Below are 19,776 nucleotides of genomic sequence, written 5' to 3' on the forward strand. Positions count from 1 at the left end.
TTTACAGGATATTAACCCAATTTGTAAATGTATAATTTGGATTGATTTCAATATGACTTGTAGATGAACAATTAATTATAGGGATATTTGCCATAAAATACACGAAATTTCAATAAATTTGAGTTTTTCCATGACATTAAAAATTTGAAAAAATCACACAATCTTTCGATTTTTCCTTATTTTTCCCATATGTATGAAATACTCCTAAATAGAAGCTGATTATAGGGCTTTTGCTTTAGATTTTTTTATATATAAGCGTGTACATCGGCTTTATTAAGCCACCTTTATTATCTCTCACGCTTAGGTATCAAAAAGTCTAAGTCAAAAGGCCTAAAATTATCTTCTATTTGAAAGTATTTCATACCCGTGAAAAAAAAAATCAAAAGATTGTGTATTTTTTTCAAATTTTAAAGGTCATGGAAAAAATCAGAATTTGTTAAAAGTTCGTATATTTTACGACAAATATCCCTTAATTATATATATATATATATATATATATATATATATATATAATTCTAAATATGATTTAGATATACTTAATTTCTAATTATGTTTTTGTACAAATTTTTATATTTACTTATATAAAATATTTATTGTTAACTCTCTCAAAAAAAATTATTGTTAACCTTTTCTAATTAAATTTAGTACTATTAGTGTGCGTTCTCTTTGGTTGTAAATTTATCATGAGAAAATGAGGGATAAACAAATTTTCACCCTTTAAATTCTTCATTTATTTTTCCTCATTTTCTACAAAATAGAATTTGACACTTACTCGTTACTCCTTTTCACTATAAAGGATGGATAATATTATTATACCAAAAGGAAAGAAGAATTTAAATGATGAAAATTTGTTTATCCATAATTTTTTCATGATAAATTTACAATCAAAGAGAACGTACCTATATATTTTTAATTGAGAAAATTCTAAAAATAAAAGAGGCCCAAATGCTCAAAAAAGATGCTAGGCCCATTTTTTAATAAACAGAGCCACAAAATAAGAAAAAATTGATGCATTGATAGCAGAAAAGAGAAGAGCTACAACGGGAAAAGAAGAAAAATATAGGAAATAATATAAAGTTAGAAACGAGAAACCGCTGTGCCGACGGAACAGGTGGAGCCTCCGATGCCGCCGCCGTCTCCGATGAGGCCTTGACCCTAGGTACGTGCTAATTCCTTATGCCTCAACACCGGATTAGGGTTTCTTTGCAGATTGCATGCGTTGCATTTCACAAATTTTTAGGTCGATTGATCGCTGATTGTACGTCTGAGAAACTGTTGTACTTAAGTTTTTGATTGTCTTGCGTTATTTGAATTGATTTTATGCTATCTATTATATGCGGTGCGGAGTCACAGTGCTTTTTACCATTAACTATGTGTGAAGCCTGCAATTTGCCGCCTAAGAATTGGCCCTTTATCAAAGGTAGGTTGAATTTTGGTCCATTTTTGTTGATGATTGCATCAAGAGATCCTTGGGTTTGACTAAACCATTACTCAGTTAATAGCTGCATTAGTAGTATCACGTGTGAGATGATGTTAGGCTTCTCTCCTTGTCTGATTCTTGAGTAACATCGTACGTCCAAGAATAGCTAAATTTGGGTTGATGGTCGGGTAGTTTCTGCTGATGTATGCTTTGATACTCGTGTACCTAAACCTAGTGGATCTCTGGCCATGTTGATAGTATAACTGTTGTCAATATGGAATTTTTTCTTAAAATTAAACAGATGCTAAATTTTTAGATGATAGTTGCTAGCTTTGTTTAGATATGCGTGGGTTTCTTGTTGATATGGAGGATACTTATTTGTGTAATCACATGAAAATGTGTCCTTTAATAAATTTTTAATTCAGAATTTCAAGTGGTGTTATGTTATGTCTGTTCTTCCATTCTTTCTTTCTTTGGAACTGAACTGGTGTTATGGCTTTAGATCTATAAGTTTCACCTGTTATTCACTCAAGAGTGAGTTAAATGATGGTGGAGGTGCTATTCTAAATTATGGTTCCATGTGAAGAAGATATGATGGTGCTCATGAGAAATGAACAAGAGCATAGTGAGTCGGAAATCAGTCGGCCAAAAAAGAAGAAGAAGCAAGATGGAACATCTCGTCCAGCATGTTCTTGGGTGCATTTTAGGTACTACATTCATTTAATGGTTTCCCGCAAACTTTTGTTTCCCATTTAGAAATCCATACATCTGATTCGAACCATTTTTTTTGCTTAGCCGTGAATTTATTAAGGAGTACACTGCATCCCATCCGGAATCCTCGGGCTTGAAAGTGGTATGTGCATGTCGTTATAGTGTTGATAACTTGATACAACATTATTTGCTCAAAAGATTGGGTGTGAAAATGTGAGGGTGAGTCTTGAATTGGGGACAAAAAGAAGAAATGTACTTATAGGCAATCTTTTTTAGGCCACAAAAGCTGCATCGGATGCCTGGAAATTGATGACACCAGAAGAGAAGTCAAAATACACTAATCGTGCCCGTGAAGTATGGGATAAATACTTGAGCACTACCCCCGCACGTATTCCCAAGCCAAGAAGACAAGTATTCTCTTATAGTTTTCCAAATTTATATTTAGATGTTTATGTGACATTGGATCCTCATATAATTATTAATTATTTAAATGTTGACGCTCATGGTCCAGACCAAACTTGTTACTAGATGCTCTCCTGGTCGATTATTGAATGTGTTGCAACGGCTCACACCTGACCAAAAAGCTGCTGTAAAGAGCATGGGATTTGGTAGTATCCTCAACCTCAGATGTCGAACTCTGCGACGCAGCCTGTGTCTTTGGTTATTAGAGAAGTTTAATACTGTCCGGCGCAGCTTGGAAATCTGTAGCGAGCGCATACCTTTAACTCCTCGAGATGTTGAATTGGTGATGGGATTGGCTTCAAGTGGGAAGGATGTGGTTAACTCTGGACCTGATGAGTTGATTACTGAATTGCGGAAGAAGTACAATGCTACAAATCGTGGGATTTCTGTCAGACTCCTGGAAGAAAGGTTGGCAGTCCCAGAAGCTGGGGAGGATTTTAAGAGGTCTTTTCTCCTTTATGTGTTAGGCACTCTACTATGCCCCACAGCGAGGCTGGATGTTAGTCCATCATTTCTCCATTTTTTGACAAACATGGAGATTGTACACCAATATAACTGGGGGAAGTTTTTACTTGATCGGCTAGTTAGAGAAGTAGCTCGCTATCGTCAAGGGAAGCAGCGTGCGGTTGGTGGCTGTCTTCTGTTTCTCCAGGTGAGTCTCAATTAATGTTTTCATTTTGGAAAACGGTACTTCTCGTTTCCAACCTTTTTGTTCTTCCACAGCTCTTTTATTATGAGAGTGTTGCTGTTGGTGAACCATCTGAACTATCCCCTGCTATATTTCCATGCCTATCTTCTTGGGGTGAAGAAGAAATTAGTGAGAGAGAGAAGCAAGAGAGAGAACTTGGCGGTTACGGATGTGGAGAGGTATGCTTCATATTACTTATATGCATTTATTGTATTAGTGGCTAATCTGGTTTAAAATGATTTCTTGTAGGTGGTTTGCAAGGAAAGAGGCCTCGGGATGGGAATGCTGGGGTATAGGACCCAATTAGACAGCAGTCACCTAGGTGTAATGCCACCAGATGTTGAAAATTATTCTCTACTTGAGCAGGTTGGCTATCAGGTAGTTATTCTGGAGATTATTTCCATCTTGATAGTCATTACTGTATTACTCTTCCTGTGATTATTTGTGAGTTTCAATTTTCCCATTTGTGTCATTGCTTGTCTGACTATGATAAGGACCTATTGTTTTGCCAAATCTTCTGTTAACTCTTCCATTATTATCCTGGTGCTGTTGTCAGCACTCCCCTGATCCAACATGAACTACCATTGTCTGGTAAACCAAAGTTTGTGATTGTTTCTTTTCCACAAAGTAAATTACATATGGACTTTCCGGTGTACTCGTTTTATGATTTTTATTAAATAATGATATCGTTTTCCGGATACTGCTTTTCTACCAAATGTCATTCTAGTCTGTATAGATAAGATGTATGACTTTTCAGAAAATTCAGAGCTCTCTCTCTGTTACTTTCATTTCTTTTTCGTTTTTACCTTTTATGTTTCCTGCTTGGCAAATGCTACCTTATTCTCTTCCACTCTAGCTTTTTATTGGCTCAGAACTTACTTCTGATCTGCCCCTAGAGCTCATCTTTATATGATATCCTACTCGATTATGTGTAAATTTGCAACTGATTCATTGAGTTCATGGTCACAGAACAGGTGATAGTCATCAAACTTATCTTTTTGGTCATCATTCTATCTGTTTTGTTCAGAGTGAGGCAATGTTTTGGAATCTACTTTTGCTTGCAAGATATCTTTAAGTGCACTAATCTTGATTTTTTTTTACACTAATCTTGATTATTGTGTATTAACTTTCCCAATTTAAGCTATGGATTTTTACATACAGGCTGGAGAAGATCAAGTTAATGGGGGCATGATCACTGCAGAGGTAAATGATGATTCCGTTTTGGTAATTGTGTAGAAAAGGGAAAAAATTAAATAATCAGTTAAAAAATTCAAGTTTCATAAAAACATAAAATCCATGCCAACAATTGACACCAACCTTAAAATCCCTTTGACTCTAAGTCTCTAAGATCTCTGTTTACTGGTCTGCCTTTCCTTAGAGATTTTTTTATTATACTTATTCTCTCTTGTAGACTTCGTAATCATCACTGGAAATATCTTTCTATAAGTTAAAGGGATATCTTTCTATAAGTTAAAGGATGTCATGGAACGGACAGGTTTACTGCTATTTTATTTCAGGAAAATATGCCTATAAATGGTGATGAAGGCAACACCGTCTGTGTGGATATTGAAATTGCCGATCCAGTGAGAGCACCCTGCAGAAATGCTCAGTATGGTTGTCCAGAAATTGTGGACTACAACAAGAGAAGAGAGCACGAAGAAGTCTGCATGAGTTCACCGTGTGCTTGCCCCCTTCGGAAGTGCCATTTTGTTGGCTCGTCTGCACAGTTGTCGGAGCATTTTAGTAGCAAGCACTGGGACTCGGGAAGACGGTTCCAGTATAACTGCCCTTTACCTGTCACATTAAACAAGAACGAAGCTTTCCTGGTGCTACAAGCCGAGAAAGATGGTATTCTTTTTCTCCTGAATAAAGGAACCGAGAGTATTGGGCATACGGTGATGATAACATGCATAAGCCCGAGCTCGTCAAAGGAGCAGTATCTGTATGATATTGTATCTGAAAGAGGAAATAGTTGTCTCAGATTGAAGTCATACACAAACAATTTTCCAGGTAGGGTTGAAGGATCACCCCCTGTTGATTTTCTCTTGGTTCCTTTTGGTTTTTTAAACGCAACTGGCAAGCTAGACCTAGAGATGTGTATATGGAACTCAACGGATATAGGAGCCGATTGATCTTCATTAATCTATAATTCTCTCTCCTTGCAAACTCTATATACTTTCTATATGTTGTAAATGTTTGTTCCTTCTCTTGTAGATGTAGTTCAATTATTCCAGGCCAATCAATGCGGAAATCAAATGCTTCCACATCAAATATAGATATATATATATTCTGCTCACCTGGGCATTCCACAGCAACCAAAATAATAAGTTTCTGGTGCAAGTTATGATTGGACATGTAGCACAAAAATGGATCAGCTATCAATAATTCAGTAATATACATACAATAGAGTGACCAACAATCACAACACAAAATCAACCACCAAAATCACTGGTTAGATAAGAGAAAATTTCACAAAAAGATTCAGGTTTCAACCCAAGCCAACTTAACTTCTTTCGCCGCCACAGAGGGAATGTTAATGGATTCACAGTTGAAAGTGCAGAAACCGGCGAATCTAACTCTGTTTCAGCTTAGTTTCCAAAGAAGCGAGATTCCTTTGGAAGTCCAAGATTGCTCGGATCAAATGCCAAAACCCAATCTCCGGCCAAAGTGCCCTGGGGGAATAAAGAAGGGAAGATGCACTCTGCCACAGGAGGAAATTGCTCAAGCGAGTCTCACCAGATGAGCGGATTATAATGTCGGGATCAGGTGCAACTGCCATATACATATGTTTCTCAACATCTGCCACATCAATAAGAGGCTCCTTGCTGTCAGTTGCATTCCCCCCTAGTTCATCCCATTTTTCTTTACATGTTTCTTCGACAGAATGTGCTATCTCATCTGTTGATGTGTAGGCAATGCATATTGCAAGCACAGCCCTCGAATTATGTGCAGTGGCATTTATAGCTCTTTCAGCAGCGAGCCTGACGGGTTTGCTCAAAAGTTTAAGGTTTCCAATGAAATGCACTCTTACTCCATACTGGTTGACTATACTCTCTTTCTCAAGCAATGATTCAATCTTTTCATGTATCAACTGCATAGTGGATTGAACTTCTTCTGGACGTCGTTTGAAGTTTTCAATGCTGAAAGCATAAACTGTAACATACTTCACGTTCATCTCATAGCAATACTTCAACATATTCATAAGAGCTGAAAATCCAACCCTATGCCCATCTCCTTCTAGTAAACCTTGCTTCATAGCGTATCTTCGATTTCCATCCATGATAAATGCAACATGCCTCGGAAAAGAACCAGCAGAAAGAATTGCACAAATACATCTGCGCAGAAAACTACACAAACCTTCAGTTAATTGAGTTGCAAGGTTACTACTCTGTTTCTCCATAAATAATTCAAACAGTAGTGGTAGAAGTTGAAGCTAGATTAACCTGAAAACAACAGTAGAAAGATTCATTTTCATATGTGCTATTCAGGAAAGCCAAGACTACCATAACCATATATGCGGGAAGAAATAGAAGTAAGAGAATAACTATTGTGTCAGAAAACCAAGCAGAATTATTTTTGTCTCTAAACACATACTCCCTCCGCCACAAAAAATTTGCCACAATTTCCTTTACGGTCCTGTCCACGAAAAATTTGACACTTTCATTTATAGTAGTAGGGTCCACACAACTCCACTCACATTTTATTAAAACGCATGCCATCCACAATGTGGTAAATTTTGCGGACAGAGGGAGTATTACTTTAAGCTAGAAAAAACATCAGATTAACATTCTCGTGCTTAAAGATATAGGAGAGTGTGGCAGGGATCAAAGGGTTTGCATCAAAAGGTGCATCATCAAGTGGGATGAATTTGGGAAAAGATTGTTTCTGAGTTTAGTTTTTAGTGAAACTCTTCAAAGCATCACAATCATTACTCTGAAAACAGGAACAGGACAATCAATCTGAACTTCTTACTGATAAATTGTTAAGATATGCTCTTATATTGGCTAATGAAGAATAACAAAGGGATGCCAAGCATCACTGTAAACAAAAATTTGAAAAGTTTGTCATATAGAAGGGCCTAGAACTCTAGTGAAGGTGTTAAATTTAATCACCAGGGAAGTAAAGAAAGCTGTTGATAACAAATGAATTCTAACCAGTAAAGGTAAAAGCTGTTGATAATGAAGTACTTCTAACATAACCACAACGGTAAAACCGTAAAAGCGCAATAAACACTGTAGATCTCTAACTAACTACAGAAGGCAAAAAAAATCCATCAATGCTAACCTAATAAAAATTGAAATGAAAAACTCCATCTTATACTTGAGAAACACACTTGAAAATCAATGATTCCTTACTGTAAGTGTTAGCATTATCACTATCAACACAGTCAATATCAATGTATTGAAAATCATGTTATCAACATCAGAGCTTCTTTGCCTATTTAAGAGCTTCGTAGTGCATCACTTCCAACCAACTGCTCAAGAATGGGAAATGCAAAAAATAAATAAAGAAGAGTAAAACAAAACTTATGTATCATCTTCTTTAAATTGCGGTCCTTACCTGTTTGATTTGTCCCCACAAGGACCCTTTACGAATTAAGATTAATTAATTAAATCGACAACAAATTTCATATACACAAAACCTAGACATAAATTCGTGATAGCTTGAAAACCAATCTGAAGTCAAACAAAAAAGTATTGGATCAGTCCATATACTAATCTGCAAAACTACCGGAAAAGGGATTTAACAGACTACAATTTCACAACTAAAGCAATAAACTTCACTCATTAGTAAGAAAGTATCTTACTTTATAACACTGCTTGGCCAGTCCCGAAAGCAGACTACAATTTCACAACTAAAGCAGTATCTTACTAAGAAACAACAAAAAAATGGAGCAAGGTTTTGAATTTGGGGGAAACTGCTATCTTCAATTTATTTTGTGCCCTAAAATTTATTGGAGGTCATGAGCTAGTGAGTTGAACTAGGGTTATGGAGGGGAAGGTTATGGATTCACACAAATTAACATATTGCACATTGCACATGTGGATGTGTGAAATTCTTGATCGATCAAACATATTCCAATAACAAACCTTTGAAACACAAAGATAGAGAGAGAGGACGTAAGGTTGGCGCTAAAGCGATGCTCTCTGCGACTGAGTGTTGATCAAAATTCCATTATCTCCCAAAGCGCAGTTTGCAGTGAAGAATCATATATTTCACCTTTCCTCAAAAAAAAAAAAAAAAAAAAATGCTCATGTCTCCCTCCCTAACTTTTTTGATTTTTGAGTAAAAGTATTACTCTTTAAATATCTTTTCATTTTCCACCACACATAAAATACATATTTCTTAATTTTCGTGCCCAAAAAAAGAGGAAATATATTTCGAATTAATTCTATTTAAATGCTCCAGCATTCTATAGACTTATAGACTTATAAATAAAATCAAATTTCAAATTCTAACGTCATAAATTAGATGGGAAATTTTAATATTATATTTTAAAATCTTTAATTTTATAATATATCTATAATTAATTTAATTACGTGAGTTATATTAAAATTAAATATATCTATTTTGACTACCTCATTAATAAATTAAAATATATTCTTTATTTACTTGTATAATTTATCAATATATATATATATATATATATATATATATATATATATATATATATATATATAATTAAAATATATGCTATCAAAAAAATATTTAAGCAATAAATTACATATACTATATATATATATATATGTATATTAATGTAATTAATAATTGAGTTAACTATTATTAATAATGATATTAATGATGTTTTGATAGAATTTTTTCGAACAACATAGTATTGATTAAGTTTTTATATACTTCAAAAAAAAAGCTTTATATACTCTCTCCATCCACGATATCGTTTTCATTTTGTGAACAACACTAATTTTAAGAAAATGATGAATAATAATTACTAGTAGTGAATATTATTGTGAGTGGAGTTTGAATCTCACTATTTTTATGGGTGAAGTTTGTGGATCCTTCTATTATAAATAAAAATGAGAATAATATTGTGGACTGATAAATAAAAATGAGAATAATATTGGTAAAAGTGAAAATAATATTATATATAAAGGAAGTATTTAAATTCGTTCATTTTCAATTTTTTGCACGAGTTCAGAATTGTGATTTATTTTTGTCGTTCAACGTTTGGAGATGGCGTTCGATTTAAGTCCATTGAAACAAACTGAATGAACTATATCTCGTAGTGGTGAGGTTGCTATCTCAAATAATTTATAGTAATTCATTACAATCGTTTTCAATTGATAAACTCTTTTCTAAAACTGCTAGATGAAATGCACCGTCAAAAAGTGGAAATATCTAGAACCTTCGAATAAGATAACACCTTGTCAACTCTCTCAAAATAGTCCAAGTGTGAGAGGTAACCAACTTTAAGATAAAACCGTATAAAAAAAGTTTAAAACCTTAAGATATACTCCCTCCTTCGTTCTATTACAAATATCTCATTACTTTTAGGTATAAAGATTAAGAAATATGTAGAAAGCAAATAAAGTAGGTTGATAAAAATTATTTAAATATTAAATATAAAGAGAGAATATATTGCCAAAAATGGAATGAAACATTTGTAATGAGACATTTCCATTATAAAAAAAATGAGATATTTATAATGGGACGGGGAAGTATGTTATAAAATCAAAATTTTGAGCAATAAGCAGCTTTGAATGCTAATGTATTAATATCAAATGTCACTCTAAACTGTTCTCGACTTCTTCTTTTACGTGGAGTTGCAGATCAGTAGAGCTGAAACATATTTTTCTTCTTTACACAATCAAAAAAATTATGCTGTAAGAGTTAATGTCTAAGATCAAAAGTCTTGGATTCAAGTCTTATGTGACACGATATTTAATTTTTTTTATTTAATATTGTTAATTTATCGAAGAAAAAAAAATTAAGCGACACTACAAACGATTGCATTATTTGTAAGCAATATACTTGGAGATTAGTCCAAATACGAGAGAGAGAGATTTGTAAGAATTTTGTGTTTGTTGACTGGCTCAGCAACCAATGGTCGAAACTTTCTAAATAGATTCGGATGAGTATAGTTTATTAGTTTTTTAATATGTGATTAATTAAGTGAGAAATGTTTCAATCTGATTAGTAAGTCCGCCATATATGCAGATGCGCGCAGCTAAGAGACCATAGAAAGAAGAAAAGAACCAAACAAAAGTAGTAATTGCGGACAGAATCAAGGAACAAGAACAAATTATTGGGGGCATTTTGCAATATATAAATATAAAGCTGGGTCGCACCCATCCAAGAACCTTAATCAAAGCAAACACTAACACACTTTCCTTAATACCCATATCACCCTTAATAACCCACCAAGTACTTTTCACCTCCATAAATCATACATTTAATAAATCAATTTGCCAATCATATCGATTAAAAAGATCGACTACTTTGGTTTATACGTACCCAAGTAGAAATTTTTATTCTTGTTAGATTTCTTATTTTATTTTAAAGTAAGTACTGGAATATATGAGTTATCATTTAGACATAATAAAAAGTTGCTTTAAAGTTGTTTGAGTTGCTCATGAGGCATAAGTTGAGGCACTTAAAGACTCTTCTTTGTGAGAGGTCTTGGGTTTTTTTTTTTTTTTATCAGTAAAATTAAATTTTTATTGAGATGAAAAGCAAGGCACAAGAGATGCCAATCAAAACAAGAATGAAAGATTGAAACCCTTTGAGCACCACATGGTGAAAGGGATTCTCAGCTCCAAAACTTTATAAACCTCATTCCAACTCCAAAGTCTACCCTTGATCTGTAAAACAAGTCTCTCAATATCCCAAATCTTTCCTTGAAAACGACTCTCGTTTCTTTTTTCCCAAAGCGTCCAAACCGTTCCCACCCATAACGCATTTAGCAATCTTCTTCCTTTCTTCTTTTTGGCAGCAGAGATGAAGGAAGTGTAGTGATGAAGAGTACCTCTAGGATTTGCCGTTTTGATGGAGAGGTCTTGGGTTTAATCTTGTCTGCGTTATTTTTCCATCTTTGTGTGGTGTAGATGTTTCGTTTGCCTGTGAGTTGTTTATTTGATTATATATTAGATACCTCTTGTAATTTAAGGAAAAAAAGTTGTTTGAATTAAAGGGAAAATAAGGAACCTAAGAAAATATTATTTTTATCTATTAGTACTTTTTTTTCCCGAAAAACGGTAAAAAACAAAATCTCCTTTCCCAGTTTCCTTAAAGGCTTCAAAAACTTTTCTTTTTTAACAGAGAGAGAACTTTATGCTGAAAATTTTAATAATTACACCTTTTCTTCCTATTCCCACTTTATATTTAGGCCTATAAAATAGTATAAAACACAATACGATCTTGTTCATAGATTTGTGTTGAGAAGAAGCAAATTATGGGTGCTCTCAAGTATCTGTCAAAGTTGTGCTCTGCCACCACAACCAGAAGCAAAAGGAAATCAATGCAGGTACCTATTCATTATCATCATCATCCACATTGCTTGCTTCTCGCACACACACACACTAGTAATATTACCCAAAAGTGATAATTAATTTCTACATACATATAAATATTTTCTTGTGGGCTCGTCTTGCAGACGGTTGAGATCAGAGTAAAAATGGACTGTGATGGATGTGAGAGAAGAGTAAAGAATGCCATCAAAAACATCAAAGGTTCACAATATTACCTCTTTTCTTTCCCATTCATCCAAACCCTTTTTGTCTTCCTAGTATGGCAATTCTTTCTACCACTAAATTTGTTAGTAAATTGTGAGAATTCCCAAAAATGTAGCAAAGCTTGATTAGCAATCTTGCGTAGGCCTAGAAGAATTAAGTTATACTACTATTCATCAGATGCGTTCTCTTTGATGAAAAATGGTGAAAAGTATATTTATTTTTTTACCATTTTCCCATTATTTTCACATGTTGATTCTTTTTTGCATGCAACCTCTTTTTCCACCTACATGGGATTAAAAAAAAAGGTGGGGACCACTTAAGTGTAATAAAATTTAAATTCTCATATTTTCTTTCTCATTTTCTTATAATAAATTTGCAACCACAAAGAACACAACCTTTCTATATATCAAATTGTTTAATGATCTATGCATATATATCATACTTATATTTGTTGCATGGGTTAATGATTTGTGGTTTGAATATAGCAGGAGTGAAATCTATCGATATAAACAGAAAGCTAAGCCGCGTGACAGTGAATGGTTTCGTTGATCCAAACAAAGTTTTGAAGAGAGTGAATAACACAGGAAAGAAAGCAGAGTTCTGGCCTTTCATCCCATACAACGTTGTTCAGTTTCCTCATGTCTCTCAAGTCTACGACAAAAAGGCGCCGGCCGGCTTCGTGCGCAACGTTCAGGCGGCCGCCGCTCCTCCGCCCAATGCTACTGAAGAAGCCATGACATATCTCTTCAGCGAAGACAACCCTAATGCTTGCTCCATTATGTGATTTGTCTCTCTGCCTTGTGGTATGAGGGTTTTTCCTCTTCTAGAAAGCTAGATTATAAAAGTAATTACAAGATGAGTGAGAATAATTTATAAGTATTTGAGGCATATATGAAATGAAACCCAGTTTTTTTGGTTTAATTAACCAACAATTCGGTTAAGATCTAGCTGTTGTTTTCTTGGTTTACTTTTTTCTTTTTATTTGTTTTCTTTTTTTATTTTATTTTGGAGCGAGGGAGGGACCAACTTTTAGGTAGTTATATATATGAACTTTAGTGGCTACTTGTTGCACACACTTAATTCGATTTACAAATTACTACAAAGCTTTATGATTAAGGTACGTGCATGGAGGCCCCTTCTCTCCTTTAATTTTTCCTAGCCTCCATCTTTATTCTAAAAGACTAAATGAATGATTATTCGGACAAAGATAAAGTCTAGTGTAATTAAAAATGTTCTCTTCCAGCACTACACGATATGTATCCTCGCTCTACCCAATCATAAACCCTAAATGGTTTTTATATTTTTTTTATTGTTAATTCGGTTCCAATCCATTATATTGGCCAAATTGCAAAATTAATGGTCTCACCTTTAAAAATCTCATCTTTGGAAAAAGTTGTAAATGTGGCCAAGACGTCGGACATTTCGAGCCGGAAAATGTAGACTCGGAATTCATTTCCAACTTTTCCATAAGGTCAAGGTTTTTCTCAGATTTCTAAAGGTTGTGCCCTTTTTGAAACTTGGCTCAAAGACCTGATTATAAAATATATATAATTAATCCATGTTAATTAATTTGGGGGAATTCAACTTTTTTATTTCCAATGTTTGAGTGTTTTAACATATATATACTAGCAACGTCCCAAGTAAAAGTTCTGAATTAATTCGCAAAACACATACTTAGGTTTCTATATTTTTAATCTTTGTTATAGTAAGTTCCAATAATTTTCTTGTTTTCTTTTAAGTCTGTGTGTTATATGGAAGGGATAAACTACATTTACTATCTTATACCTCGTTTGTTTTTATGTAATAAAAAATTTGAGTAGATGGTATTTTCGGGCAGCATTTATACCTAAGGGAGGCATAATTTTAAACACCTTATGAAAAGTGAATAAATATATTATCATTCAAATCAAACATAATGTAAAAAAATATGGCCACCACTTTAAATGATAAATTTATACCTCATTATATTATCTCTCCATTTAGATGGATAAAATTAAGCAAACACGCCCTTATAAATATAGCGCAATACGATATATAAAAAGATAAAAGAGAACTTAAATACATCAATGTTATCTCAAATGTTATTATATGTATCCGTTAGGATTTTTTCTTCCATTCACCCCCCCCCCCCCCCCCCAAATTACTATACGTTGTCAATTGGAAAACTACCTTTTTCTTGTTAATTCCCATGTTGATCCGTTTTTATACATGCATGTTTTGATTTATTCGGTTTGGCCGCAATTTTAATTTTTATAAAATTGAACAGACATAATTAATATATAGAATTTTTTTTTTTTTAGAACCATTTAATATATAGAATTTTGTTTTTACGAAGTTTCAATCAATTGAACCTTCAAATGAATTTTGTTAGAATCAAATTGAACCAACCAAATTATATTGGCTCGATTTCATTTTTTCTTTGCAGCCGGTTTTGCTCACCAATAGGCGGTAGGCCATAATCACACTTTGATTATTTATTATAATTTGCACCGGTTATTGGTGCCTAAATACACGAACTTAGGACCTATTTACTTTATCCTACGAACTTTGAAAATTGCCAAAAAGTACACGAATTTTGACTCATTTTATTTTTTTCCCACGAACTTTGAGAATTATAAAAAAAAAATACACAAACTTTGACTCATTTTGTTTTTCCACAAAATATAGTGTTATAAAAAATAATCCAAATAATTCTTTTATTTTTAATAGTTTTCAAAATGACGTTGTTTAATTTTAATTACGAAATATATTTTAATTTTTTAAAAAAATCATGTGACGATGAATAATTGTTATCTATCATTAATTAATTTAATTAAGCTATCTAGTTAATTATAAAAGAATTATTTGGATAATTTCTTATAACAATATATTTCGTGGGAAAAAATAAAATGAGCCAAAGTTTGTGTATTTTTTGACAACTCTTAAAATTCGTGGGAAAAAATAAAATGAGTCAAAGTTCATGTATATTTTGACAACTCTTAAAATTCGTGGTAAAAAATAAAATGAGTCAAAGTTTGTGTATTTTTTATAACTTTTAAAGTTCGTGGAAAAAATCAAAATAGATTCAAAGTTCATGTATTTAGACACCAATAACTCTTATATATATACTCCTTTCATCCCATTACAAATGTCCCATCATAAATTTCTCATTCTTTTTTTGGCAATATATTCTCTCTATACCTAATATTTAAATAATTTTTATCAACACACTTTTTCTATTTTTACATATTTTTTAATATCTATGCATAAAAATAATGAGATATTTGTAAGGGGGCGGAGGGAGTATTATTCAGAGTTAAATTGAAATATTACGCCATATTCGAATTCGAATCATGTTGCAAAAAGAAATATTTATAATATTTGAATCACTAGGAGCGAGTTAATTTGAGTTTGTCATTTTGATCTACTCCATTTACTATATACTTAATCTGCTTTTTGCGTAATTTTTTTCTTCTAATTAAACACAAAATTCTTTTTTTGTGTGTGTGTTTGTAAAAACTAAGTAAAAAGGAAACAGTCGGTTTTGTATATTTTTATGGAAGCCTGTCAGTCAATAACTAGATTGGCACTAAATGATTCCAGTCAACTGATGAACATGCAAATGATTGTCTATAAATGATTTTAGCTAATTAATGATCATGCACCTACAATAATACACACGGCTACTAATTTGGAGGAGAAACTATTATTCTCTTTTTCTATCTCAAATTGGAAAGTGCTTACCACTTTGTCATGTTGAATTCCAATAGCATTTAGAATAAATTTTAGCAAATGAAAATCACATGAACTTTTTTTGTTTTTTTTTGGTAGGATGAAAATCACGTAATTTGAAAATTCGCATTAACATAAAAATCTGAATATATATTTTCAAGTCCTCTCCAATTATTTTTTTTAGTTGCCTCTCCCAATTAATTCGTTTGAGTTGACCTATATATATATATATATATATCACTATGTATTACAGTATATTAATCACATACATATAGAGATCTTGATTTTGTGAAAAGTGCTAATCAATCTTTAAAAGCTGAGGTGAAAGAGAGGGCAGTAGTCAAATCACGACAAAAATTGTGGAAAAATGGAGATTCAAAAATTAAGACACATACGTAGCTTTAAATTTGTGATTATGGAATTAGATTCTTTTGCTTGAGCCCACCCTAATACCGATGGGAACTAAAGTAACAGTCAACTACAAACATAATACAAACATACATAAATAAATCTTTGATTACATTTTAACCCATTCATATTTAACTTTTGTATACTCGAAACATTAAAAGATATATAATGAACAAATGAAAAAATAAAAAAGACATAGAATTTTGTATTTCACTTAACATCAATTAAAAGTTTTTGCTTGGGATGACTTTGTATTTCACTTAACCAATTGAAATCTACTTAATTTGATTATGACAGCACTTTTTTTTTTTTTTTTACAATTAACACTTTTCATTAGTTAAGTTAACTTCAGTAGATTGTTTATAAAGATGAATCCAAATATGATAAATGTTATGTTACATATCTTATGTGAGTACCACTCACGTTAGCATTATTTTTTTAATACATTTATTTTGATTATAATACCTTATAAATTCTTATTGAGATCATTGATTTTATAAGTTACATAAAAACTAAAGCTTGATTTGTCCTTTTTATTAATTATTTGAGGTTAAAAGAAAACTAAGCAAATCCGGCTTTGATTTTTATGTAATTTATAAAATTAATAATTTTGATAAAAAATTACTATGAGGTATTAGAATACAAAAAATAAATGTATATAACAATAAAGGAACGCTAGCGTGTTTTGTACGTGAGTGGTGCTCATATAAAATATGCACCATAATATTTCTACCGAAAACAAATCGGATATATAATTTGATGGTTCAATCACATGTTATCCCCTCAATATTTTTGGGTCAAATTGCATAAATGATTTAATCTTTAAAATATATAAAAAAAGTGACATATTTAAAAAGCTACAAATAAGGTACTAGACAAAAAAACAATGGCCTAAAAAAGACGAGTTGAACCATTTTGTAAAAAAAATTGTACACATGGCATGTGACATAATTTTCGAAAGCCCAACTCATATTTCAAAGGCGGAAAATATTGTCTCATTCCATATTTACAATTTTTGAAATATCAAAATCTATTTATATATATATATAGTATATTTTATAATTCACATCATTTTTATAATATGGTCCAAATCTCGAACCATAAGATATAATTAATCCTATTTAACTGATCAATTATGACATTAATGAGAACATATATAGCTTTGGCATATATAAATTCTCTCATGCATTGCGGATCACTCACATCACATACTTTAGTAAGATACTTGTAATTATTTTGTTGAAATATTTAACAAAAAACTTAGAAATATTCTATAAAAGTATGTGAGTAATCTGCATCGTATAAACGTTCATACAGAAAACCTTCCCTCTTGGCATAAGCTAACCTACAAGATAGGTCCAATGTGCTTTAGCGCCCCAAAAGAGCCTAGGCCTAGCTTTAACACAAAAATAAAGTTTCAAAACACCAAAATTTGACGGAATAAAGTTTGCTTAAATTCGCTTTCAATTGAATGGGCACAAAAGCTAACAAGAGTTGAAAAGGTGCAAAAATTATTTAGAATAAACTGCAACTGGTGCCCAACTAATTTGACTTTGTATATATAGAAGCTCTCCAACTTAACTCGACTCACAACCAATGAATAAAAAGGTTAATGGATTGATATAGTGTATTGGCTTAGAAATAATGTGATTAATGTTTAAAATTAAAAATCTCATATTTGTTTCTCATGCGTGTTCTTTTAAAATATTTGTTTCTCTTAAAAAAAGATTAATAAATTAAAGATGTGTGTGTGTGTGTGTGTGTTTTTTTTTTTTCTGAAGTAACTAATGATAGGGTTTAGGCAACACGAATAACTATCACCATTCGATCGAGTATGAAATACATTTGATAAAGAGATTAAAAGATCTGTATATGATCATTAATGACGCTATATTACACATGGCCATAATTTTTCAAAAATCACTTTAATGGTTTCAAATATGAATCATGTACTTCAAATATATTCTAAAATGATCAATTGCCTAAAAAGGACCAACTTTTAAGATATTTCGTAATTACAACATAAAATTATAATCGTTTCAATTAGAAAACCAAGTTTAATAACTAAGAAATTACCAGATGCACGTGCACCTGTTAAATTTGAAGATGGTGATTGAAGTTATTGTGAAATTAGACTAGCTAGTGTCCGACTTGAGAATTTATTTTTTTATTTTTTTTACTAGGTAAGGTAACTAGGAAATATATTTTTTTTAACGTTGTCGTTCTAAGTGTCTGGGGAAAAAAAAAACTTTTCTTTTTTCCGTCAAAGAAAAATGTTAAATACATTTTAACAATATATTTTTTTTTACTAATAACACTAATTTAGAATTAATTTGTAGTAAAATAGACATGTTCAATACATTTTGACAATATCATTCGATCTCAATACCTACATGTCAAGTAACATGTGGTGTGGGAAAAAAAAATCGTGTTGCGTCATTTTTCTGATCGACGTAAAACTTGGATGGTGTCTATTTTGCTATAAATTAAAAAGTAGTATATATATTACTATTGTAAGTTTGTAACAATGTATTAAACATATCTAAATTCAAATTAGAACAAGAATCATAATTTCTTTTAACATTTAACCCTATTATTTTATCCAAATAATTGTTTTCAGTTTTTCTTTGCTTGGGGGAATGAGAGTGGCGGAGTTTGAACCTTAGACCTAGCTCGCTGTTTACAAACTAAAATCTACACCGCTTGAATATCTTTTAGGAACACAATTGTATTTAATTAAGCCATCAAGAATATAACTAGTCACAGTTGATCCATGTGTATCTTTTTTCGGTAGGAAAAATAATTAATTTAAAAAATTATGTGACCGTGAATTAAAATTTGAGATCTTTAACTATAAATATTAATTACACTTCCATTAGATTAATATATACACCCTAGAATTTGTCTTTATTCCTAGAAAGTGTAATAAAACAATTTATACAAGTGGCATAATAATATGTAGCGTAAACGTAAATCCCCCCAACGTGTAGAGGATGCGAAAAATCGTAAAAATTCCCTAAACAACCAAAATTTGTGACTATATATGAATACTTGAAAAGAAGGAAACAAAGGGTATTGAGTTTGAAAAGGAAACGATGTTTACTGCTCTGCTCCATATTCCACAAAAGTACATCTCATGTGACGACCTTTCTCCAGAATTTACAAAAGATGCATTTTACATCTCTTCATTATTCCTCCACTCCACCTATCTATAATCGAATCACAAACAGAATTTAGTTTTTGAGAATAAATTTTTATCACCACACAAAATCCATGGCAATTTATATAATGACAACAAATTCATAACCACTACTCATGAATCTGTTTCATGTGCTTACATGCAAACCTAGCTCACATTAGACAAGTTATATGATGCAATTGCAGACCTAATTTTTAGTTACAACCTCACTTGATTGTTTCTCTAACTTAGGACGTCGCCACAAAGTGGCAAATTTCCATTGGTACATAACGACGCATATTTTATGATTTATTTGTATATATTTTCACGAGAGTATTAGTTTTTGTTTTATTAGGCTGCGTTTATTTTGATGGATAAATTTATCCATGAAAAAGGATGGATAACACAAATTTATGCCTTTAAATGTCTCATTCATTTTTCAACATTTGACACAAAAAGAGATGCTCACAATTTTTCCTTTCTAATTTTCACTTCAAGGATGGATAAT

General features: G+C 32.1%; 3 protein-coding genes across 15 annotated transcripts; 2 read left to right on the top strand and 1 right to left on the bottom strand.

Annotated features, from left to right (window-relative positions):
- The first annotated feature begins 983 nt into the window (after nt 1–983).
- On the top strand, nt 984–5,447 carry LOC131008680 (uncharacterized). Of its 8 annotated transcripts, none has more exons than XM_057935665.1 (9): nt 984–1,159; nt 2,010–2,127; nt 2,216–2,273; nt 2,408–2,542; nt 2,643–3,245; nt 3,317–3,460; nt 3,531–3,659; nt 4,443–4,484; nt 4,799–5,447. In XM_057935665.1, exons 2-9 carry the CDS (start codon nt 2,012–2,014, stop codon nt 5,411–5,413), a joined length of 1,842 nt encoding a protein of 613 aa, XP_057791648.1. In that variant the 5' UTR covers nt 984–1,159; nt 2,010–2,011; the 3' UTR covers nt 5,414–5,447. The 8 variants fall into 8 exon arrangements, with proteins under 8 accessions (XP_057791648.1, XP_057791643.1, XP_057791645.1 ...); XM_057935660.1 differs by having other exon boundaries at nt 1,003–1,159; nt 1,923–2,127; XM_057935662.1 differs by having other exon boundaries at nt 1,003–1,159; nt 1,923–2,127; nt 3,531–3,647.
- A 181-nt stretch (nt 5,448–5,628) lies between these two features.
- LOC131008732 (dehydrodolichyl diphosphate synthase CPT3-like) lies at nt 5,629–8,569 on the bottom strand. 5 transcript variants are annotated; one of them, XM_057935765.1, is made up of 2 exons: nt 8,372–8,569; nt 5,629–6,616 (listed from the first exon to the last, which is right to left on the bottom strand). In XM_057935765.1, the coding sequence occupies exon 2, from the start codon at nt 6,559–6,561 to the stop codon at nt 5,854–5,856; it is 708 nt and encodes a 235-aa protein (XP_057791748.1). In that variant the 5' UTR covers nt 6,562–6,616; nt 8,372–8,569; the 3' UTR covers nt 5,629–5,853. The 5 variants fall into 5 exon arrangements, with proteins under 5 accessions (XP_057791748.1, XP_057791746.1, XP_057791745.1 ...); XM_057935763.1 differs by having other exon boundaries at nt 5,629–6,628; XM_057935762.1 differs by having other exon boundaries at nt 5,629–6,724; nt 8,372–8,550.
- Nucleotides 8,570–11,271: 2,702 nt separating this feature from the next.
- On the top strand, nt 11,272–12,912 carry LOC131008756 (heavy metal-associated isoprenylated plant protein 21-like). Of its 2 annotated transcripts, none has more exons than XM_057935790.1 (3): nt 11,272–11,763; nt 11,893–11,968; nt 12,460–12,912. In XM_057935790.1, the coding sequence occupies exons 1-3, from the start codon at nt 11,692–11,694 to the stop codon at nt 12,753–12,755; spliced, it is 444 nt and encodes a 147-aa protein (XP_057791773.1). In that variant the 5' UTR covers nt 11,272–11,691; the 3' UTR covers nt 12,756–12,912. The 2 variants fall into 2 exon arrangements, with proteins under 2 accessions (XP_057791773.1, XP_057791772.1); XM_057935789.1 differs by having other exon boundaries at nt 11,604–11,763; nt 12,457–12,912.
- Nucleotides 12,913–19,776: the final 6,864 nt, after the last annotated feature.

This window comes from Salvia miltiorrhiza, chromosome 2 (assembly GCF_028751815.1).
Source record: "Salvia miltiorrhiza cultivar Shanhuang (shh) chromosome 2, IMPLAD_Smil_shh, whole genome shotgun sequence".
Taxonomy (NCBI): Eukaryota; Viridiplantae; Streptophyta; class Magnoliopsida; order Lamiales; family Lamiaceae; genus Salvia; species Salvia miltiorrhiza.